Below are 25,545 nucleotides of genomic sequence, written 5' to 3'. Positions count from 1 at the left end.
TCTTACCTCAGCTCAGTGGTAGGCGCGCTTTTAGTGACAACCTTCATCGCAGAGCTTGTATTTTGGACGAGAAGCTGTATGATGCAGTTACTAGATTTAGATACGAATCGACTCACCATACCAAGAACACTGTCCCTTCTATCGGCCGCAGCGCCGCCACCTTCCAATACCTGTCACAATTTGGAGACTTGGATGCATAAGTTTTGTAAGTGTTAAACTTTATGGTTTGGTTTACTGTTATAATCAATTATATATGTGTGCTATTTTCGTTTCTTACTATAGGGTCATAGTTTCTTGACGGGGCAACTTTTACTAATAATAGAGGATACATGTGTATTCGGTGGGACGCCAGCCCATATGAATTTATCGGTATATTAGAAAATTTTCACAAATCGTAATTTTTTCTTGTCTAGAATCGCTGCCAAATATGTACACATCAGTTGACCGTGGCTGTGATATCTGTTACCATAGATACAGTATTACAATCTATGATAAAACCAGATCGGGACTGTTAACGAATCGTGCGCTTATTTTCGATGGCTGTTGTAGCAAGTACAAGTACATAATTATTTACCTAAAATGAAAAGTGGCATAATTAGGCTGAATTGAATTTGTTATTTAACGGTTACATTTACTTATGTTTGGTCTCGAATTACTGCGAGTTCGTTTCGAGCGCCGGTTTGAGTCGCTGGCTGATTAGAGTGCCGGCTGCCATTCACAGTTTTTCCCGCAAAACTACATCAGGAAAATAACAACGATATTTCTTAACACATAGTATAAGGGTATATCGTTCAGTATAAGACCTCCTAAAAAAGTATCATACAGACCGCCTGAAAGAGCACTACTGTTGTCAAACTTTACACTAAATCATAAACGTGTTTTGTACACAGTGCTACTATCCAATTATTTACACCTACACGGCAGTACTAGAGCCAAGTAGCGCTGTTTTGCACCAAATATATATATGTGCCAAGAAAAGGTGCTTTTCCATGAAATTACAGTTACCCAGCAGATATTGGTACAATTGCGTACAACATCTAAACAGTTAGTAGACATCACTAAAACCTGACCTATTTGCACAAAGTGATCAACAGTGCTGATGTGCGTTTTTTCGCTAATACGGCAGATTATAGAGTTGTAATGAGAAATTCTGTAATCACTTTGTCATCAAACGACCCAATATAATGAACCATATGTGGCCATATTTCCATGTAAAATATCACATAGCTCAAAACAATGTTCTTATCAGCGTAACGAAACCCTGCTTTTTTTCGGGAAGTATTAATTAGGTGATTGGCGCAAATTAGTAATGAATGAACAGTGAATGAATGGGCGTTGCAAAACCGGCGACGGCTCCCATGACTTTTGCAAGCTCGCACGTATCCCAGTTTCGTACGTATTTTGTTTCCGCTGCCTTTTCGGGAAGGTAAATGTCGATATTTAATGAAATCGTAATTGCATTAAATAATTGTGGTACAAGTATGCAATCCGTAGCAGCGAGGTTTCCAGTAGAAGCGGGGATGATGTGTGGGGCGTATTGTACGCCGTAACGCGTTCAGTGTTCCTACTCCGCTGATATACGGCCACCGTAAGTTATGACTAGTATACACTGTTTCATTTCAGTATTTACAAGAATTTCAGGTCTATATATAAATTATATGAAAATATTGATTTTTGTAGAAAATGGGAAATATGGAATAGTTTTTCACAAAAAATGTGCATTTTCTATTTTTTTCTACCAACAGTTAAATTATTTGTAATTTGCTTCTTATCTGGGATTCCACAATTCAATCTGTTCACTGAGTAGTATAACTTACACGCCGTATTTACTACATACATACTGATTTTCGTTTTAGTTTATTGTAAATTCGTTAGTAAGATCGCAGTGAAGGAAGTTGTAGCCACGAAAGCTAAACGATTGACGGTGTTAGAGTTTGTCTAAAAGGTATGACACGTATAGTACCCCAGTACAGATTTACACTTGTATGTTTCATTAACACATCAACGTGTTGAAATCCGTCATTTTGAATACACTATTGAATTTCCCTGCATTTCAGCAGCCTGATAAGAACACAAGTATTTACACGGAGACTGGAATATGATTAAACTATGGAAATTTCCATGCACGTGACATAATAATAATATCCGTCTAATGTAATTTGTGTGTATACTTTTCCAAATTAAACCTGAGTTAATTGCTAATTAGTATATTAAAAATATAATAAAATAAATATGTATATACTACATTCATCGCGATAATAAAGAATACGATAAGTGTTCGCTTTCCTCTCTCACGGAAAAACAAACATCCCTAAATATGCAAATTACTAGTATGTCAGCAGTCACCAGTCCTAAAAACAATTAAAAGTGTTCCCATGTGTTTGTTCGTTTGAAAATTAGCGTATGAAGATCAATTTTGTTGTGGTAGGCGACAGCTTACAAAATGCAAACTTAAGAGAATACAACAAAACAACATAAAATGGCCACCGTAGCTGAATTCGTCAGTACCATGGTGAGCGTCTAGGACAGTCCCTGGATAGAGGGACTGTGGCGTCAACTATTTAAAATCAGCCTAAATTGTGTCGGAAAGACAATATAATGGTATAATAATCAGGAATTTACCTGATTCCAATCAGAAAACTGTTTCATATCCACACACTGAGATGATTTTATGAGTGCCAGTTTATTCAATATTAGGAAATGGCTGTGAATAACGATTCAACGTCATGACAAACCCATTCAAAGTGCCGGTAAACACGTTTAGGGGGCGTTTTGGCTTCTTCTATCTCGTATTAATGTGAAGCACGCTAATATACTTTATACTTTAGCATCACATATTTTAAACAAATTCAAACCGTTAAACATTGATATCGCATCCAAAATTAAATCTAAACAATTAAATTCGCTCTACCAGCTGATGCAAATTGTGCATGTTTCAAGTTTCTTGTTGACATTACGCAATAAGCCAGGTTCCAGGATCTAATTTATTGGTGTAAAACAGTGTCGAATTATGATTTGAAGTCACCGTACAAAGTTATTCACCATGACGATGTCGGAGATTTTAGTAATTTCCGCCTGTCCTGATTGGTCTGGGCATTTTTGGTATTAGCTTTGTTCACTCGGTGCGAACAGCATCGGTCAATATATGCAATATCCGTTTTCTTGGGCCTACGCGCAGTTTTCGTTAGCAATACATATTTGATTTCTAAGTACAGATCACCAACTTATGGATTACTTTTTGTAACATTTCTAGTGTAGTTTTGTAAAATGAAAAATCGTTCGAACGTTTTAAAATATTGTTTTTTTTATGCGTCTACCTACAGCTTGATGATACATGACGGGAACCAGCATGGAGGGGTAGATATGACGGGGACTAGCTTGGGGTTAGATATGATGGGAACTAGCATGGAGGGGTAGACATGATGGGAACTAGCATGGAGGGGTAGACATGATGGGAACTAGCATGGAGGGGTAGACATGATGGGAACTAGCATGGAGGGGTAGACATGATGGGAACTAGCATGGAGGGGTAGACATGATGGGAACTAGCTTGGAGGGGTAAATATGACGGTAACTAGCACGAAGGGGGTAGATATGACGGGAACTGCCTTTGAGGGGTAAATATGACGGAAACTAGCATGGAGGGGTAGATATGACGGAAACTAGCATGGAGGGGTAGATATGACGAAAACTAGCATGGAGGGGTAGATATGACGGAAACTAGCATAGAGGGGTAGATATGACGGGAACTGCCTTTGAGGGGTAAATATGACGGGAACTGCCTTTGATGGGTAGATATGACGGAAACTAGCATAGAGGGGTAGATATGACGGAAACTAGCATAGAGGGGTAGATATGACGGGAACTGCCTTTGAGGGGTAAATATGACGGGAACTGCCTTTGATGGGTAGATATGACGGAAACTAGCATAGAGGGGTAGATATGACGGAAACTAGCATAGAGGGGTAGATATGACGGGAACTGCCTTTGAGGGGTAAATATGACGGGAACTGCCTTTGATGGGTAGATATGACGGAAACAAGCATGGAGGGGTAGATATGACGGAAACTAGCACGGAGGGGTAGATATGACGGGAACTGCCTTTCATGGGCAGACATGCCGGGAACTACCTTTGATGGGTAGATATGACGGGAACTGCTTTTGAGGGTCAGATATGACGGGAACAAGCATTGAGGGGTAGAAATGACGGGAACTGGCATGTAGGGGCAGATATGACGTGAACAAGCATTGAGGGGTAGAAATGACGGGAACTAGCATGGAGGGGTAGATATGACGGAAACTAGCATGGAGGGGTAGATATGACGAAACTAGCACGGAGGGGTAGATATGACGGAAACTAGCATGGAGGGGTAGATATGACGGTAACTAGCATGGAGGGGTAGATATGACGGGAACTAGCACGGAGGGGTAGATATGACGGAAACTAGCACGGAGGGGTAGATATGACGGAAACTGGCATGGAAGGTAGATATGACGGGAACTGGCACTGACGTAGATATGATAAATAATGCACATTATGGAATATGTTAACTTTTTGATTGCATCATCATTTTCTCAATGTTTGTTATTTTTTTGACGATATTTTTTGGTTTCCTTTTTGGCATCAACATCTATTACAAAACATAATCTGACTTCTATAATATTTCGATTGTCTGTTTTTGAACTTTTTTGGTCAGATGTTCTATTTCGTAGCCTTTTCATTATTGTGAACCGATCTGTGCTCTGATGTTACTTTGGTTCGTCTTTTGTTTTAAGTTATTTGTATGCATGGTAATAATATTTGCAATTATTTGCTGTATTTCTTTTGAAAAACAATTATTTTATATGTACAATTTTATAATACTATTTTCAATTCTTGCCCTATTGCATAATAGATGTTTTGGCAAAAATGTTTCGACTAGTTCTCTTATGTCCCTGTGTTTTCAAGTTGTGTTTTAGTTGTGTTATTCCCGGGGCATTCCCACCGCACAGTTTCTGCTACGATTGTACGAATAACCACCCTTACTTGCGTCAATGGAGGACCATTTATTTTCAAAAATGTGACAAATTATAGGCGTCAGTTTTAAGACAGGAAAGCTAATCCACTGTTTTGATTAGATTTTCATTCGAACCAACCCTCGTCTCTTAAAAGTATAACCATAAAACTACGCCATTGCTAATCCATTATAAAGGTTGTAATCACGAGTACAAGCAGATATATGGTGGTTGATGATCAGCTAGTGAGAAATACCCCCCTCCCAATTATCGATACCCTCTGTATAATTCGTCGGGGGTTTTCTCATAAAATAAACATTTTCAATAAATTAAAACATAAATAAAACATACAAATCTCAATGTATCTCAGAATAAGGAAGTGCAATATGATATCATGCACAATGTCATGGTATATAAAGTGAAAATTCAACCACGGTAATAGTTGTAAATCAAATGGAGGGAGAAGCCGACGGCGACGGAAATTAGTGGCGAGCAACTGCGTGACTAGAATGAATACTCTGTGTATTCTACTCATGTCTCACAACTGAGATGGCTGAGTTTTGTCACGAGTAAAACACACCTTATTGTTAATTGACTGTTGCTTTCATTATCATCAGTTTACATTTTTATTTTGGGTTCCCCAAAACTTGAACTATTTCGAGTATGTTCAGACTATTCGTTTAAGACTTGGATGTAAGTCATGATGAACTCAGAAGTCTGACAAGGGGAAATAAAGTTCCCACCAAATGATAGTGATTTACGTTTACTATTTATGATTCTGGAATGCTTGTTAATTTTGGGTTGTAAATCGCCCTTGCTACACAATGTAATACATTTGGTGATATTTCAAGTCGGTGATCACAGAATCTTATTTGGTCTGGCGACTTCATACGCCTAAGTTTGTGACTCAACCAACAACTGTGAGTTGGATATAATGCTGTGTGCGTACATATTTGAATGAGTTCCTTTGAGAACCGGATTCACACTGTGGTGATTTGGGCTCACACTATGGTCAAGGGCGACTCGTACCCCGTTACCGGTCACTAAGTTCAAACCTAAATTTGTCACAATGAGCATGATTTTATTTAATATATTTGTAATGCTCTATATTACAATCTCCGCCTTCAAATTCTGAATGCACGTGCCTGGTTTAGCTTTTTTCCAGTGACAATAATTCGATTTAACTCTCTGGCAAATCATTAGACTAAAACATATCTAACATTTTCCCGACAATTATATACGATAATACGCGAGCCCGATAGAGTATTAAGTCTCATGTCAAAGCCTCTCAACATCATCAGTGAAATAAAGAAAAACATCTTCCTATTTACCATCGGCCTATATAAAATAAACATGGCGTTCACTTATCTAATTCATGTCAAATTGGGCGGCACAAGCTGCATCACCATGTATGTGACACGGTGGTGACAATCTTCATCGAAATAACAGATAAAGTGGCTTGGAAATGGGCCTACAAACCCTTACTGGGCTCAACACTAAATGTTCAATTGTCGCCAATGGATATACTCATTTACTAAAAGAAAATTAATATAATAGTCTATAACAATATAACGATATTCGTTCTTCGTGTGGGACTCTTATCATATTTCACTAGTTAAGGTGATCTTATTGCACACATATTGAACAATGTCTCAAATAGAATTCAACTGAACACCAATGCTGTATACATTTTATCAATATTCTGAATTAGTTTATATTGCGTGTATATGCAAATTTACAACCTGTAGCCTTGAAAGTTTATCAGACAAACTTCAGAAACGAGGCCGAACCAAAGTTCGTTAAATATGTTTCTAAAATCACGAACTACGAAAAAAAAAACATTTCATTAATCACAATGATAACGAGTGTTTTCCTATCACGTGATAAACCACAAGGAGGGTCTCAGACACGAATCCCGTTGCCGGCTAATCGAAGTGAATCAAAGATGGCCGACGCAGATCACAAGTTGTTAAAAAAAAATTAATCAAGTCAAGTCACGTGTATATTTTATCTTGCTTTTCAGAACTGACTTTTTGATCACTCGAGGGTTTTTCATCGTAAATATTTTTATTTGAATCTGGATTAATTTAGATATTGCCAAACCAAATATGGTATCAGAGTGAGAGTTGACTTTATCGTTGAGATTTGACATTTACATTTTTATTATACATGTATAATGTTATTTTTCGCAAACATTTAAGTTTCAGAACGTTAGTATAGTTTAATCGTTCAAAAGACTAGTAACGTAATATTTGGTGATGGTGTTAGTACTGATGTTGTGTGGGATAGGGTTACGGCAAAAAACTTTGAAGGAATGAAACAGTCTTCGTCCTATGACTGGTGTTGCGTGGATGAAGGTTTCGACAACAACGAAAGAAACAGTCTCTGTCAATTAACGACGAACTTCCACCTCGGTACAAATCTTAAGATGAAGTAGGTGCTTCAAATAAATATGACCGAACACATAGCAGAGTATTGCGTAACTTGGATTGACGCTCGCATACGACACCAAATCGCCTAGTTACACGTCACAGCGCCTCTGGGTTAGTCAGATTTTCGGAAAAATATAAAATTTCTTTAAATAGCTTTGGCATAATTTGGATGCTAAGTTGCGGAGTGAAAAACTAATTCAGTTTTGGGAAAACGTTAATGTACAGAACACACACACACACACACACACACACACACACATATATATATATATATATATATATATATATATATATATATATATATATATATATATATATATATATATATATATGTAGTAGCGTTTATCATGAATCATGAAATTCACTGAAAAATGGATTTGAAACGCCGAAAAAGAGTTAATGTTACTATGCGTTGTGTTTTAGTTTGTATCCGTGATTTTATTTTAACGTGTTTGCCCTTTAATGAGAGAATTCAAAAAAGTCTGTAGTGACCACCGTGACTTTGCTGGAGTGACAGAGAAATACTGCGATAACAAATAAATTTTATCCTCATTTTGAACATATCATGAGGGAAACAGTAGCACTCACTAAACTCAACTGTACCTATCTTTAAGTAACGAAATTGTCACTATACACACCGCAAACAATTTCACTGCAACAATGTCATTCAGTATCGGAAAGAGTCGCCAATTCCCACAAATCCCTGCCGTATCCATGCATGTTTATAAATTATAAACGGAGTGTCTAATCTGATATATGTGCATTTCACGACACAGCTACATCACGTGACTCGCATTTTACAACCAGATATAGTAGTACAGTTATGTATTCAGAGTTCAATTAGAAACATATAAAACACTACACCAAATTATCTCAAATGAAGTGGTAGTAATTGTAACATTAACTTTATAGATCCAGTAACTCCAGTAGGAACCATATAGACTATATATAATCAATGTTAACTACATACGTCGATAGTTTCGTATACTTTTTGAGTAAATCGGTTCGCTGGGTCCAAGAAAATATACTATTAATTCATACCCATGTAAAATTCTTGATTTGTATAAATCTTCGTATGAACCTCCATTTATCTTTATTATACTTGTAGTATGATGTCATGGTGCATTGGTGTGATATTTTTATCAGTATTCTACAGAGGGAGAATGGCAAAACATATAATGTCTAAACAAAACAAATAATAATATTGAAACTTTATAAATCTCAGGCTACATTAATACAATATAGCTGCAAACATTAGGCGGTCCAATTATTGATAATCCTTACTATGAATTTATGACATTGTTTTGTGCCGAGATTGTGTCTTAAATCCGGGAAATGTGTTAATCTGTCTGTTTAGAACGACCAATCAGTTATTTTCACGAACAGTATTGCTATATGTATATCCTGACATTGACGGTTTATTAGCGTTGTACTATGGTTTGACCAACTTGCTGTGAGATTTACACCAGTGCTTGTTAGTAGTGTGTGTGCATTGGTTCCCAGTTATACCCAAAATAGCGGATATATCTGTGAGATTTACACGAGTGAACTTGAAATATAAAGCAATACTTATAGAATACCAATAAATAAATAAATTAATATAACATAAATAAATATACAATGTGTAAACATTAATATAATGCAAAGCGTTATTACAACAATGTTTTGTTTCGATGTTGAAAGTCTGAACAATAAAGCCAATTCAGCTACATTGGTATTGTCAATTTTGAAAAAGAGCCATCTCTCAGGCTGGCTGACAGTTCAATATAGATATATCAGTTCACTATTTTAAAATCATATGGTTTGCTAAAATTCCACCCAAACCTAAATTTGCTTATTTCAAAATAGAGGGGAGGGGTCACTACATACTACATACGCCTTGATATACAAATGTACATTATAAGTGTGTTGTGAAACCTGTACTCATAGGTAAATTCTGGTCACGTGATCATTTCAGCTAATAAATACTGCCAAGTTTGCTGTCAACATTTTTATTTTACGATATTTTTTCTTCCAAAATAAAATATATAATAATTTAAACGCACTCTAAGTTATCCTCAGTAACTCTTAAAGTTGCACCTAATCTTAGAGAACATGATTGCAGAAATCCAAAATGTTAGAAGCCAAACGGGATCCAAATTGGTTATTTACTCCTGAGTTGACGCCATTTTTCATAACATATTAGCTCTTTCTTAGCTACAGTAGAATGTACTTATTATGGTTATTCTGTATTTTTATAATAGAAAATGTGATAAAAAACGAGTACAATTCCTTATTTGCTTATGAATTGCCTGTCTAGGAAAACTGAACACATGGTGCCCGAATATCACTGAGTTATCGCAGAGTTGAACCGACGTCATTTCCGGTTGAAAGCAATGGATGTATAATAAGCAAAAACGAATACAAATTGTTTCCATGTATGCTTTCTCCGCAAAAGTTTCACTGTTGACTTAACCAATTCTAAACATGGGTTCGTCTTATGATATACATATTTGTCAGTGTTCTTTCGTAACACACCTTGGATGGAGGTGTAGTTGGGTATACTCACTGTAATAAAAGTATACTTTCGCTTCTTCCATAGTACAATGCCAATGAACTGTCTTAATTTATCTTGCTTTTGTTAGTTTTCTATCGGTTAACAAGAACGTTCTCGCATATTACCAAAATCGTTTCATCGGATTTGGTCTACCACTCACGTAGCACTAATCAAATCGCCAAAAAATCGCTTCAAGCTCATTTCGACAATAATATCTCGTCAAACGAAAAATATACTGTTTTCATTTGATTGAAACGGACAAACCAATATGGAGGGGAAAATGTGAGGGGTGGGTGGGTGCGTTATGTAACTGGGTCGAGTGGCGGTATCCAGCTCCCGGCCAGGGACCGGGCTACTCCAATAAAGAGTTATAGATGGCTTGTCAGCGGTAATTCTTTTATTAGTGCACACTCTCGAGGTCAGTGTAGATTTGCTAATTTTAGACGCCTTTTGAAATGTACCGTTACCAGCGTAGATGACATGCGATCGCCTGTGATGTGCACCGACTAATGACTATACTCATCCTTTTCCGTTCACCGCACAGCCTTCCCGTCTGCACGTAATCGAAATTAAGTGACAACAAATAGAGTACAAACAAAATAGCTGTTATCGTTTAAAGCATGCCTTCTAACCCGTTTAGTAGTCTTTATTTCAGTATTTTTTTGTTTTTCTAGATGGTTTGATATAAATTATCAAAAGTATAATAATAATAATGTTAGCCCAAACTATCCGATATAAATAAAATAAATGAAAAAAAATACAAACATTTCTATTTCTTATAAACTGTAAATAATATTCTAATGTTTTATTGAGCTAAGATTACTTGTTTTGGCCTTGGGAGTTTTTTTTTTTTTTTTTTTTTTTTTTTTACAAAACTCAAAACATGTCCGCGATTGCTGTTCTTATCATGACAGAACAATACACGACATACACTTTAGGTGTTAACTAGCTTTCAATATAAAAGAATTGATGTAAATAGTTTTGAAATATAAATATGTAATCTTTTCGATGTGTAACTGATCGTTTGCTCGTTCTGTTGATCGCGAACGCTTACAAATACGAAAAGTTGCCAGTCAATGACAATAAAGAATGTAGAATTATGTTATTTGCACGAAAGACCAGTGATAGCCAGATATGAGGAAATAATGTTGGTGTCTGTATACGTGTGACACGAAAAAAAAGACATTGCATTTGATGCCGACTAACACTGCGAATGGGTAGCTTTAAATCGTCGTCTCGTGGTGGATATGGGTCCCATGCGCCGTATACAACACGTGTAAAATACATTATTTGTTTACAAGAATGCATGACGACTACATCGTTTTAGTTGTTCTGTGATCGTAGGTGTCAATTATAGAAAGTGAGTTCCTATCCGATACGGCGACGAAAGAATTCACGTCGGCTTTCGACTCGGAGTTAATGCATGGAAGTAAAAATAGATGTGTTATATCTCTACTGAATAACTCAAGTGTTGGGTTTGTAGAGCATCATAAGCTAACCAATATATCACGCTAGGCCATCAATCAGAAGTATTTTGTTTAAAAAATAAAACTTTAAATGTAAAACCCCTAAAAATTCAAATTACTGAGATGAAAGCAATACACTGTACGTACATACAAGTTCCATTATCTTCATGAAACCTAATTATCAGCATGAGCCGACACGTTGTTACAGCCATCTCAGAACTAACGTGCGCTCAAAAACAACTTGACACTCGTGTTATTACTGAAAGTAAAGTGTTAACTCATGAGAGTAATCATGAAAACAATACGCAACTTTCACCAGACGTACCCCGTCTAGTCTCGTATATCGCATATTGTGTCATAGTTAACAGTTTTACCAAAGGTGAATGCAAGTTAACGCGTTTAGTGGTCTATAAATCGTTTTCTATAGACTCGTGTCAGACGAGATTCTAGCCGAGACACGTCTTTTCCCGAACGAGCGTTTACATCCCCTGGGGGCAATGTGAATAAACCTTTATTTATGAGCGTGTTTGTTTTTGTTAATACATCTTGTTAAAAACAGTAGGACATGATTTTTCACTATTTTTTGCTGCAAACATAACAGTATTCGTTTGTTCATTGATGTACTAACACGGTACGAGTACGTCCATGGTTTTTCGAAAAACCGATAAACTTTAATGTGGACCGGGTTTACCTGTACCCTGGAGTAGATTAACGGTGTAAACAACAAAAATGTTTCCATGTAATTCGTTGGTGCCTGGGATTGAGGGGCTCCCCTTTATGGTAATGCTAGTGATATGACAACTCTCACTATAGGGATTAGAGTATATGCCTTCACCAGAATTGATGTGCATTCCATTGATTGGCCAAACAAGCATTTGGTTTACTAGTATCACGTCTCATTTTGTAATAGTACTTCATGCGAGGAGTCGAACCTCCCATGGTAGAAGCTTTCACGACTTGGGGGGGGGGATACATTCCGTGATCCAGCGGACATGCGCATAAACCAAGACACATGTACACAAAACCCCAACACAACATATCCGCCGGTCAAAGTCACACGTACACAGATTTTTTTCTCTAAAAAAATGTATTTTTGGATTGAAAGCCGAAAAGGTATATGGTGTGACTTAGCTTGGTCTATGTGCTCTTTTCTTTTTGTCAGGCTGTTTGACATTTTTGCATACTATTTAATTGTACATATATATCAACTCTTGATTATGCCAAACATGCAGCTCCGTGCTTGAAAGCGTCGGAGTTTGTGTTATCGTCGTGAATATTGCCATAATCCCCTGTTTTTTCATTTTCTTTTTCGGCAACCCTTTCTCAAGGTCCCATGATTACTTAATATAAATATAACTATCCATTTCGTTTGATGTAGTAGTTCACGGTGCTGGGGAATATGGGTGGCAACCTCTGGGAAAACGGAGTGAGTTATAAGTTATAAGCTGTTGATTGGTTACCCAGTCCTGTCATCGCCTGAAGGCGCCAACTTAGTAAAAAAAAAGTCATATAAAATCAGTTTGAGAAAAGGAGGAATGTGTTGCTATGAGAACACTTCTTAACACAGAAAGAGACATGGTTTTGGCCAACGTTTTGACTCCAGGTCACTATAAAACGATCTGTCTGACGATCTGAAACTCAGCCAAAATAGTGATCTATATATCAATCAAAGGCCTCAGGAATTTATACTAGGGTACACACTGAATATACTGTAAATTCATTAGGTATTCAACGGACTTGGTAATTGGGTTGTGTCATTTTTGCAAAATCCATGGGAATAAGGCAAATTAAATAGAAATAATTATTTCGTTGTAAAATTCCTGGATTCAAAGCCACGATGCTCCAAAAATTAGATTTGTACAATAAAACAGCTAACACACAGCACACGACGTTTTACAAATAAACTTCATATGACTTTTACTGTCAACGAATAACGTGATAAATGAGAACGAGCGTACACACTATATATAATTAATCAACGAGTACTCGAAACTATGCATTAAAATGGCACATGACAGTCCTGAAACAACGGTCCTGTCATTTAGTCTTGATTAGAGTTTTATAATTATTGCTTCAATTCATCAATATTCGATAAACTGTTGACATTTACGCCATTCCGATACGTGCGATTTCTGGTGGATATCATCTCCAATCAGTGGACCTTAACCCACTTGGCATCACAGAGAGAATGTTTTCTGAAGTATGTGTCTATCTCTAAGTTGAGATAAGAGCATCATGGCGGTGGCACCAAATGACCGAGCAGGCGAATTTCATTTGCTGTGAAAAATCTTCCCGCATCGAATTTTGCCGCAGATAAAGTAGAAAACGATTATAGAGAACTTTCATTGATTAATGATCAAGGTCTTATCAATATTTTCTTGTTTACATAAATGTATTCGTTAAAATTGACACAATTTCGATACCACCAGCCTGCCACCCAACTTGAACATAGAAACGCCATTTTCCCCCCATACCGCCTCCACATATGATCGTTACATTTTCAAAATGTTCTAATGGTCGCAACTAAATGTAACAAAATATGCTTTTTAACGAATTTCATAAATGGATGCATTAAAAAATATATTATGCATGTTATCGGAGCGTCAACCAGTGTCCTTCATCGGGATTTCAATGACAACACACCACGTGACTGATAACACGTGATTCATCTTGCAACATCCTGTATGTCACAATAATATTTTCAAATTTGTGTCATTTCTATTAAAATCAACTTTTGCACTAGCTATGTGTTATCTTAAATAAAACAATGCATTACAATGTTAACCGAAAATGACGCATAAACACATGTAAGGACTGTGGATGTCGTGCATTAGGTGTGCTTACCGCTCGAACAATCACATAAAATCCATGTTTCATGTATTGGACATATATTTGCAATAGAATTATTATTAAAAAGAACGAAGCAAGCGATAAGTTGAGCAGACCTGGTCCATGGGGTCTCTTTTTACCTCCATGCCTGGTCGTTCTTACTCGCCATGGCAACCATACAGCACGCTGTCAATTTCTCGTCCCTAAACTGCAGTAGCACTTTTTATCAGACGAAGGGCAAATACAGGTAGCGGCGGGAGGTAAATAGATGTGCACGGTGTCACCTTGAGAACAACAATTATCTATGCACATTCCTCAAAACCAATAAATAGCCCTGACAAGAAAAAAAAAGTTTGGAAGCCCGACTGGGTTATCTCTCTATCTTCAAAAAAAAAAAAATGCACGTCTAATTTTAGGTTATTTGGAACAATGCCAAAACAGCCAGTTTCTTATCACCAAATGCTTTTGCAGCTAGTCGTGGTTAGCATGGAACAGACGTGACTCTTCAGTGGAATTATATGAGAAATTATTTATTTATTCGTTACCCGTGGCAACCAGTTATTCGTGATTTTTCTAACTTTTCCCATCGGATCAGTAATATTGAATATTAACAGAGCACATTATATTAGCCTTAGCCGCAGTCCAGAGCCATGTGTGTTTGCCGGAAATTGAAAACCAGAAACAAAATAAATCATTGGATTTTTTTAATTATTTTTGTTTAATAAGGTAATATTTGTGTACTCGGTCAGTAGAGGCCATGCACGTTAGCGTACTTACTATGTGAGTCATTAGTATTGCCCTCTCAAGGGCGCTATCTTACGTGGTGATTATAAAGGTGCCCAAAATAGACCCAATAGATCGGCATCTACACGATAGATAACACTAATTACACAACAAGACATTCTCTAAATCAATCTTTTTCCCACTCGGTAGTTGAGTTGAAGGAGGGTCACATTTCCTTCCCTTGTTTTGTTGTTGCTCTTACCGATCTCACATTTCCTCTGCATCATCATCATCATTAACCTTGCTGCGGCGCCCTTTGTATATCTCTCAACCCCCTCTTCCATGGACGACCGTCAAACCGCCAGTATAGCCGCCAGAACCACAATAAAACAGCACCGAAAGGCGCGCCGTTGTTTTGATTTTGCACCTTAACAACGGGTTTATATACCAAGTGTGGCTGTTTAGAAACCATGAAGAACATGAGAAGGATGATGCGTATTATGACACAATGAAATCATAAACGTATTGCATTTAACAAAAGGATGAGCACACTCTCCGATTGGGCCTGCACTTGACCCACTCGTCTTCCACCCATAAATCAATTAACGAAAATAATCAAATGATTTCAATCGTCATGACCCGTTGCGAATCTGTCGGTTATCTGACCCTCTGTTTGGTGACCACTCTCGTCGTTGACCCAGGTACGCGGCCAGAGAGACCGCCATGTTTGCTTTTAGCTTGTAGTTTGCATGTTGTACAGAAGTGCTTATTGCTACTACAAAGGCGAGTCCTATTGATTGAGTACATTCTTGTCATGTCGAAGCACTATATCTGTGTTGACATTCAGATAAATATCTTTATTAATGATTTACGTAGATCCAAACTGATAGCGGCATCTATATTCTCGCTTGTCGTCTGCCATCGGTTTCCCGCCCAAAACATGTCTGAGGTAGTGAAACCTGGCAATCACACGTCTGTTGAAGGATTGTGTATAGGTTATTTACACCTTATGGGGGGGGGGCAGAAATTGTCATTCTCACCTCTGTGACGGCTAGCAGTAAACCACACCACGCAATTTTCCAAATCTCGGCTTCATGTTTTCATAATACCCACAAGTGTAGATAATTCAAGTACGATTTATAATTCAACAGCAAGGCGTACGCAGGTCGCTGCTTTCCTGCCTCACACACACGGTTATAATCCGTATTTCCCAGCTCAACATAGGTCACCTGGTCGGCTTTGTTCGACATGCACATCGGTTGCCATAAAGTGTCTTCAAAAAACAAACAATATTTAATCGTACGGTAAACAGAATATCACTGCATATATAGAACGATTCTGCCGACACTTACTTTACACAATATACATGTATACAATTAACGAAATATATTGCCTGTTAGTCGGGGTCTTATTGAAAATTACACTAAGTGTCATGATTATGAGAAAACAATCATGTGGTTTTAGATATATTGATGAATGCTACGATGTCACCATTTTTAAAGAGACAAAAACAAACAAACAGAAAATTATAAATGCACCGGTGATGTTTTATTCGACCTATTTGCCAAGAAGCACCCAAAAACGGTTAACAAAACGGTTGTAATGACACGAAAATATCTTTGTTTTTCGGTCGATACAAATGGATACTACACTATTTTTGTGAATAGTATTTTATCTTACTAATTAACTATTTATATTGCACATGGAACCGCAGGGTTTATATGTTTATATGTTTAAATGTTTTTGAAGGCGTTAACGGTCCTCCCAAACAAAAAACGAAATACACTTCCTTTCTTCGATCAAATATCGAACCATTCCAAATATCGTGATATGAATAATCATGGTGGGAAACCAGACAACTTTCGTTTGCCACCTTCAGTACGTTCTATTATCATCAAGCTCCTCGGGGTATCAGACATACAGAAAGTTAGACAGATCCTTACCAGGGGTCGTCTAGCACACATTCACCTCGCTTCTCAACGGGCTAGACGTCTCACGAAGTTGCGAAACCCGCGAAGTTGTCATCCTCGGTAATATTCAAGTTGTTAAACAGTGGCACACGGTCACCTGCAATTAACGCAAACAGCCTAACAATTCATTGCAAAGCAACTCACAGTTTATAGACTACTTGTGAATAGAAGAAAAAAACACTAACTATCAATGTTGAACCATATACTAATTTTATGGCGTTTATTATAGATGCTGATGAGATCGTATATCGCATACTCTATTACACTTATTTTGCGCCATATAACGGCAATTATTACGCCATTAGAAATTAAACACACAAACGACGACCCATCACAGGCGAAAATAAAACACAAGTGTTCATAACAGTATGAAGCTATATAAGAAATCTTCCACCCCACCCCGCGTTAGAATTTATGCCATATCCAGTTTTAATTATTAACAAATAGTTTTAACAATTACATCACTATCTTGGCAATTATGTTTATTTTGTATAGTTTAAGACGGAAATGATCAGTTGATTTGTGTTTGCGCGTGAAATCTGATATAGCATCTTAGCGGCACAGCACAGCTCTTTTTGATGCCTTTGTGTTGTCATCTGAAAAACAAACACTGGCAAGCTACACTCCAAGACAAAAACAGTCGGGGTTGCTTCTCATAAGACCAGCACTGTGTTTATTATCCTTCTCTACACAAATATATCTGGTCTCTAAGCAAGGCAGTTTCTACTTTTAGGTTTACGCTAGTGCGAGTCTAACAATTCGATCCAGACAGGCCAGTGACAGTCGTTTCCAGTTAGCGGTTATCACTTCTCATTGGCTATCACTGAACCTGGCGATGGATAATTCGCACCTCGTCAAAAAATGTGAAATCAAACATCTCCACTATTATCTATCAGCTTAGTTAATCCAATCAACGTAAAAAAAGACCGATTGACTAATTCACCCCTATATCAACGCCTTCAAAGTACCGCCATGTGTTCGGCGTCTTTAACAACCTAACGAGCTGAGGCGAGAATGGTGTGAATGGCTGTCTGTTCTACACCTTGCCAGCAATTCGTGTGTATTCGTTGCTTTGAGATTTGCCAACAAAAAAGTGGGACGGCCGGGGGGAAAAGTGATTCAATTTGCATAATCAGCGGCCAGTAAGCGAATGAACGATGACGTCACAGTGACACGGGTACAATTTAAATAAATAGTCGTCAATCACTTCAAAAGAGAGTTATCTATCAGGAGCATACACCACTCGTATATAGTGTCTCGTCAATATCTCAGCAAGAATTATTGCCATCATATTTGATCGAGCTGGAACACTGAAACACCATGTATCTCGACTACTTGGAATATTGCAACGAACCAGCCACCACCATGTACCGACCTGGCGTCACCACCAACTACCAGTTCCCGTCTTACAACTACGGACAGCAAACTAACCAGTATAGTCCAAATACAAATGATTATACGCATTTTTCTTTATCAGGGGTCAACGCAGAAAATTTCACCCAGCCATGGACTGGGCAGTATGCGACACCCAGCGACTGGCAGGCATTTAGCGCAGCGACGAATACACCGACCACCGCTCATCTAACGACAGCTACATCGACATCAGGAGATTACACAACTAATGGAACAGCATCGCCCAGCAGTACATGTTCAGAGCCATTGGCGGTAGCTTCCCCGACCTCGGCAGTAATGAGCAACCTTAGTCAACAGCGATCAGCGTCATCCACACCTCACACCAGCCTGGACCCTTACGCATGGATGAGACCGGCAACGTACAACAAGAACCAACAAACCGGTAAGTTCAAAATCCAATACTAAATTAAAATAAAACGATCTGACCTCTACATAGGTCTTTACGGTCATTACTGTGATGACGACAACTATGTAATGATGTTTTATTGTGACTTTTCGTTCTCATCCCGCGATTTTAGTAGGGGGCAATCCTAACTATAGTATAAACTTCTTAATGAGCTAGGGGTCGACAATTCGAGCCATTAAACACACCCAGGGATGCAGTCAGATAGCGGATACATACGGTAAAACGTTATAACTCGTAGAATGTAAACACCCCACACAAAGATTTTGACAAATGCAACATTTTACAAGACACATAATTAAAAAAGTTCTGCGTTTAAACGTGGAGATTTCAACGGAAACGAAGTCTCTCTGGAGCTTCCGGTGAGTTGTCACGTGTACGAAGTCTACGTGTTTCCCTTCAACATAAAATGACTCACATAAGCCAAGGTAAACCACCGGGTCAATTATTGGTTTGTTGTTGTTATTATTAAATTGGATTTTGGTTATATAGTAACATTCAATTCGTATACTCTATCGTAGTCGTGGACATTCGACAAGTTTAATTCGATATACTGTGTAATGTTAGAAGTGTTGCCGATGAGAGAGAATTGTTCAACACTCATTGTCTTAGGCAATCAAATTGTTCCGATGAACGCCCCGGAATAAAGGCTTTGAAATCGACACCGCGACTAAGTCTGTTTGAAACAAGCCGACAATTACTAAACTTGGCATAACCGATTACATAATCAACATTTGAATCGGATTTACACCAGTACCAACTCTACTCACGGCTGCTGTGTATAATAAAAAATATCCGCCACAAAAATACTATATTTATATTTTAAATATTGAAAACCACTATAACGGCAATTCGTATGGTATTAGCTATTTCAACACAATATGCATGTAGTGATCGTAGTTAGTGATGCATAGAGCTTTTTTAACATTTCTCGTATTAATTTCTAAATGGCGTTCGATAGAAATTTGAAAAACAATAGTAGTGTTATGCTGACCAGCGCAATGGCTGCAGGTACTGCCATAAACACGTTTCCAAAATTTGAGTATAACGAGCAAAATATACGTTTTCATGACTAAGACCGTAGACCATAAGAGTCAACCGGCTGTCCAACAATAACATAATACTACATACAGCTCTCGTCTTGACAGTACATGTACACGCAACGCAACTATCGTTGTAATGGGTAATAAACTACTACAGTTTTTACAATGGGACTTTCACTGATTTCTTCGCTATATGGACGTTAAATAAAGCAATTAAATTAAAGAAAAGTAAATTTCTATTTTACGACTTCGACTTATAAAGGTGTGCTTGACTGCGAAAAGGGTTTATTGTCAGCACGTGGCGAGACGTCTGTACAACAATCCACGGCAGTTCTCAGTGTAGCGGCTGGGTTGTCGCTCATGATTTCCAAGATGAGAATACAGCGAAATTCAGTTGAAACTGTGTCTGACGTTAGTAAATTTTTTTATTTTTTATTTTTGGCCCGATAGCGAAAAAGTCTTGCGACTAAAATCATGCCACTAAAAGCTACACGAGTTAAAGAAACCACAGTCGATAAGTATATTTCAATTATAGGTATAGTTTCTCGTTCACAGTACTGGAATAATTTCTAGAGTAAAAAGAAACTTCATTCAAAATTACTAATATATTTCAGGTACGCAATTACACGTGAACACAATTCAGTATGTATTAGGAAAAACACCTACGCGAAATCCAAACTAAAATAAATGCCAACTACTTTTCTCTTTCATATCAACCATACCAGACTCTTTCATATCAACCATACCAGACTCTTTCATATCAACCATACCAGACTCTTTCATATCAACCATACCAGACTCTTTCCGTATATATGGAATGTCGCAAATATTATACAAAATACGAATATAAACCTAACAAACAAACAAACATATACATGTAACAACGACTTTAAGAAAAATGTTAACTTATTTTTATAACTAATATAACAAAGGTTGATATATAATACATTTTATATATAAAAGATACATTTCGTTAATACTTTTCGACTTCGCCGATGCTTAAAACAATTTTCAACATGAATATTAGTCATATAACACCTGACCGTTTTAAATTTCTGAACAACTGCTTTAGTCGAGTTAATTCTGATAAATAAATATATATATATATAAATTTCATTTTACTATAGAACGTTAACCCGTTTATGTTCTGAATGTGCTATTCGCCCGACAAGGCCCACCACTACATGTATTTGTACACAGATCCCCACTGCTCCTCTAATCAACTCCCCAAGAGATTCACATCACCGCATGTTTTGCCTCACTGCCAAATGCTACAATTACTCGCTACTTTTTGAACTACCATAAAATAAAACAGTGCTCCAACGTAAAACAAAGACGTGAGATGATCGATATCATTGAAAAATTAAATTACGGAAAGCCAATCTTAACTGAAAAAGTCTGTGGTATATACTCATTTTGCTCCAAAACTATTAATTTGCGGATGATATCAACCGGCTATGTAAGACCAGTAGTAAAGAAAGGCCCCATTTCACCGTAGTATGTAGCCGCATAACTAAAACGGCCTGGTGTCATGGAATTACAACATCCTTTGACATAATACCGCCGATTGGGAAAGCATATATTCGATTTACACCGTATTATTGTTAGATTCATCTACTTATGAACAGTATTGTAATAATTATTTTTTCACATATGATCACCCTACACTTACTCATACAATTTGTGTATACAGTCTTCACACATAAATCTGTCTTCATTTTAGCAATGGTTATCACATCCATTAATACGTCTGTTCAATTCATTTTCTGGAGACTGGTTTTTGTCACAATTGTTTTGTGTTGTTCTGTCTCAGTATAGTCACCCCCATATTTTTTTTCTTATAAAATTCAACTTTTAAAATCAATGTTGTCATCTTGTCGTCTAGCTGTTGGGTAATAGTTGTTTGGAAAGTTAAAATGAGTCACTCCATTGTCACTGTTATGTAGCAATTCAGCACCTCAACCGCCATCCATCCACCTGTATGCCACCCGTCATAGTGTGTAGAGCCTGAGGGTAGTAATGTTTTCGTTCTTTGCTACTAGGAGATGTCTCTCAGTTAATATCTGGCTCCCAAGTTGTGGATGGTGGTATGCTTACAGGTCAGTGAATCTACCAATGAGCGCTATTAGTTCGAAAATTGAAATATTTTTCGTTCTCATTTGGCTAATATCTGACGCGTATGAACGAATACATTTCGCCGTCCGGCCTCCGTGCTGATGCCGAGTTCTACATCTATCGCAAAAAATTCTTTCCAGACCAGTGGCTCGTTTTGTGCTTTTAGATATATTTTGTTTATAATCCATAGTAATTCGGAGATTTTATTCATTATTTGGCAATTATTAAAAGTAACTGACGAGTTTATGAAAATATATATGATTCTAGGATTATGATCTTCTTATACTTTAAAATGACGTGTTTCCGAAACGAGTCAATCATAGAAAAGATATCGTAAAAATTGTGAACTTGCGATGGATAGATTGAGTTAGTTCATTTGGAATCCTGTCAGCAAAATGTTGTTTTACAAAGAGTCATAAATACAATAAAAATAATAATAAATATGCAATAGTATGAAATACATTCAATAATTATCAAGTATTTGGAAGCTCAGAATAATATTTTGGAATATATACTGAGAATTTGATTTCTTTAAAACCAGCAAGGATATAGTGCTCACAAACTTATCGTGGAGAATGTCCCACACCCTTGGCGCAAGATGTAGTCGGAGAAGACTTGTGTTACGATCTCCCGGATTGGCTAGTTAGCACCCCTCAAATAGAGACGCCGTTTCCCCTTAATATATTCTGTTGGAAAAAGGTTGTCCTTAACTCGGTTGTGTTCAAATTTATCTCCCTGGAAATTCAGACTCCATTGCGAAGCGAGATTCTCCGGTGCGAGTGTGGGTATTGTTGATGCCGTTGTGCACTGTCTTGTGACTCTGCCATGATTGATAACGCTGTTGTGTGTGTTTCTGGTTCTCGCCGTGTAGATATGATTACAAGTCTCTGATTCTCCGGCTTTTCACGTTAGCACCGATGTTAGTTGTTAGTGGTAAAAGAGGTCGTTTCATGTCAAACGGCGACGACTTAACTTTGAGTTAAACCAGCGAGAATAGAAGACGACTTTGATTCATGTATTCTATTTGGAATTGATGTGTTCGTAGTGGTTGTGTTTTTAATAGAAAACTTTCTTCTGAACTTTTACGATGGTCAGATCAATTGAGGAACATACACGAGTTATATTGATAGTTACACACGTAATGAGTTTTTATTTCTAATATCTTTCAAATAACAATACTAAACTTTTATTATTTTCCCGCTATTTCGATCTAAAATTCGTTCTCTTCCAAAAATAGGTCGAATACCAATGAAATAAATGCGTTGTTAGCACCATTCGTATTCGAGTTAAATTTGTAATAAGTGCCTTATTATTATAAGCTCAAATTTGCAGGGAAAGCAGGGGTAAAGGATAACACGGTAAAATATACTGGAGATAAGACATACCATTCAAACAAACGTCTCAGACTAAATATGCGAGAAAGTCGTTTATACTGTGTAACAGATTACGTTCGTTATAATGAATAAAAACCCACCCAATATAGGTGAATATAGTAAAGAATAGTGGTGTCCTTTTTATTTGCAGGTAAAACTCGCACTAAAGACAAATACCGAGTCGTGTACACCGACCACCAGAGACTGGAGCTAGAGAAAGAATTCCATTACAGTCGATACATCACCATACGCCGTAAAGCTGAGCTCGCGCACGCACTGGGACTATCGGAAAGACAAGTCAAAATATGGTTTCAGAACAGACGTGCCAAAGAACGAAAACAGAACAAAAAAAAGGTCATGGCCCAAGGACATCAACAACAACCGCCAATACAGCAGCAGCAGCAACAACAACAACAACATCCGCAGCAACAACAACAACAACAACAACATCAACCACCACCACCGCAACAACAACAACAAACACACATAAATCAGCTTGAGCCTATTATACATCACCATCAACTACAGCCTCAAACACACCAGCAGCATCAACAACAACAAGAACAACAACAACAACATCACCACCAACGACAACAGCCACAACTGCAACGACGCCAAAGCACACCAACAACAACATCAACAGAACCGACGGCGTTGACCACAACAATTATTCAGCCAAACCATCCGCATATAGTAAAACAAGAAATTACCACGAAGCAGAAGACGAGTTCAACTTCCGACAATCAACGATAACTGTAGAAATGGACTTAAATAGACTGTAATAAATAAATATTGTTGTATAAAATATAGCACAACCATGTAACATTACATGTGGTTTACAGCCTAAGTCCTAGCAATGCTATACAATACAAACAAGTATTGAATTTGCTGCGTATATTGCCGAGCTTCTGTTCATAGCACAGCCTGGTGTGTACGCACATTGATATAAATACAAATGCTGAAAATTACCGAACACACAAATAACGAAAACAAAAATAAGCAATCACAACCATCGAACTTGGCATCTTTAAAGAAATAAAATGGATGCTATTTTTCTTTACTACAATGTCCTCATTTATATGTACAATTTAATATAACAAATTACCTTACCACTATTTTTTCCGAAAGACAAGGCGACACTCCCTTTTGGATGACAACCCCTGACATACCCCAATCGTTAAAACCATCACCATTTCGGTGCCCTTGGTGAATCGTAATCATAATGACTTTTCTACATTTATGGCGGAATTAATTCCCATTAACGCGTTCCTTTATTGGTCACAAGCTCCACCTCCATCATTGCTTCCCGGCAATTTATTTTATCACAAGTATAGTTTTACTACCCATGGAAACCATTTAATACAGTAACTCCCGTACACTTTTCATTACATCGTCTACTTGTGACTAGATGGTTCAACTGTTTCCATTATCTGCGAAATAGTGAGTACCTTTCTATCGTATTGCTATTACACTGGTCATTTTAGCTAGCTGTATGTTTACGTATGTCCAACATTTTAGTATGAATAATATTTGTTGAAGAAAAGATGAGCACAATTTTTTAACACGAACACTCCGTTTTTCTCCAATCGCCTTAATTTGATATCAAGTTCTGGTCAGTGCTTAAGTTACGAATTATTGTATTCTTGTTGTCCGTCAGTCATTTTGAAAACCCACTCGACATGTGTATATTACACTCTGTAAAAGTCGAACATAACAGCAATTTTATTTAACGTTATCTTGTTATGAATGCGAAATTTAATAATAGTAATAATACAGAATTATCTTATTGTAGTCATATTTTCTGAAGAGAGGCTTATTTTTTCATTTCAATTATTTTGTTTTCAACGGCCGAGCATTACCACTAGTAGTGTTTGAATTGTGATGGCAATGGCCAACGCCGAAAACGCTTACTTTGGGACAGAACCAGTAATTATGTAATCTTAAATTTGCCGAAGCCCAAGTCCCTTCGATCATTCAAAATAAATTTGTGGCATCACACTGAATTCTATTATAATAGTATCATACCAGCTTTCTTTTATTTTTAAATGAAATGTCTATTGTGTATTTTATGTGATAGACTTTTTGTTATAAATTATTGTATTTTCGAAAATCAGCGTGTTCAGAGTATATATTAACCGCGTGTATGTATTGAACATATAAGGCGTTGTTGCCAAGGCGGTGTTGCCACTGATATCGAGCGGCGTGTAGTGTGCTTTAATTCATTTAGCTCATTAGTAAATCCGCTCC

The 25,545-nt window shown here is 37.3% G+C and overlaps 1 protein-coding gene across 4 annotated transcripts; it reads left to right on the top strand.

Moving 5' to 3' along the window:
• On the top strand, window positions 1-25,312 carry cdx (caudal homeobox protein). 4 transcript variants are annotated; one of them, XM_006824494.3, is made up of 4 exons: window positions 1-205; window positions 18,429-18,746; window positions 21,853-21,909; window positions 23,450-24,825. In XM_006824494.3, the coding sequence occupies exons 1-4, from the start codon at window positions 79-81 to the stop codon at window positions 24,049-24,051; spliced, it is 1,104 nt and encodes a 367-aa protein (XP_006824557.3). In that variant the 5' UTR covers window positions 1-78; the 3' UTR covers window positions 24,052-24,825.
• Window positions 25,313-25,545: the final 233 nt, after the last annotated feature.

The sequence above is a fragment of the Saccoglossus kowalevskii genome, chromosome 4 (assembly GCF_978046115.1).
Source record: "Saccoglossus kowalevskii chromosome 4, keSacKowa6.1, whole genome shotgun sequence".
In the NCBI taxonomy this organism is placed as follows: domain Eukaryota; kingdom Metazoa; phylum Hemichordata; class Enteropneusta; family Harrimaniidae; genus Saccoglossus; species Saccoglossus kowalevskii.
The sequence above is the reverse complement of the archived record's forward strand: the minus strand, read 5'-3'. Positions and strand labels throughout refer to the sequence as shown.

Excerpts from the sequence above, each read along its gene's own strand:
- cdx (XM_085497593.1), top strand. The coding sequence starts at position 18,272 with ATGTATCTCGACTACTTGGAATATTGCAACGAACCAGCCACCACCATG. Across the intron at positions 18,747-21,852 it reads CAACAAGAACCAACAAACCG|GAGATGTCTCTCAGTTAATA; the intron begins GTAAGTTCAAAA and ends CTTTGCTACTAG. Across the intron at positions 21,910-23,449 it reads GGATGGTGGTATGCTTACAG|GTAAAACTCGCACTAAAGAC; the intron begins GTCAGTGAATCT and ends TTTTATTTGCAG.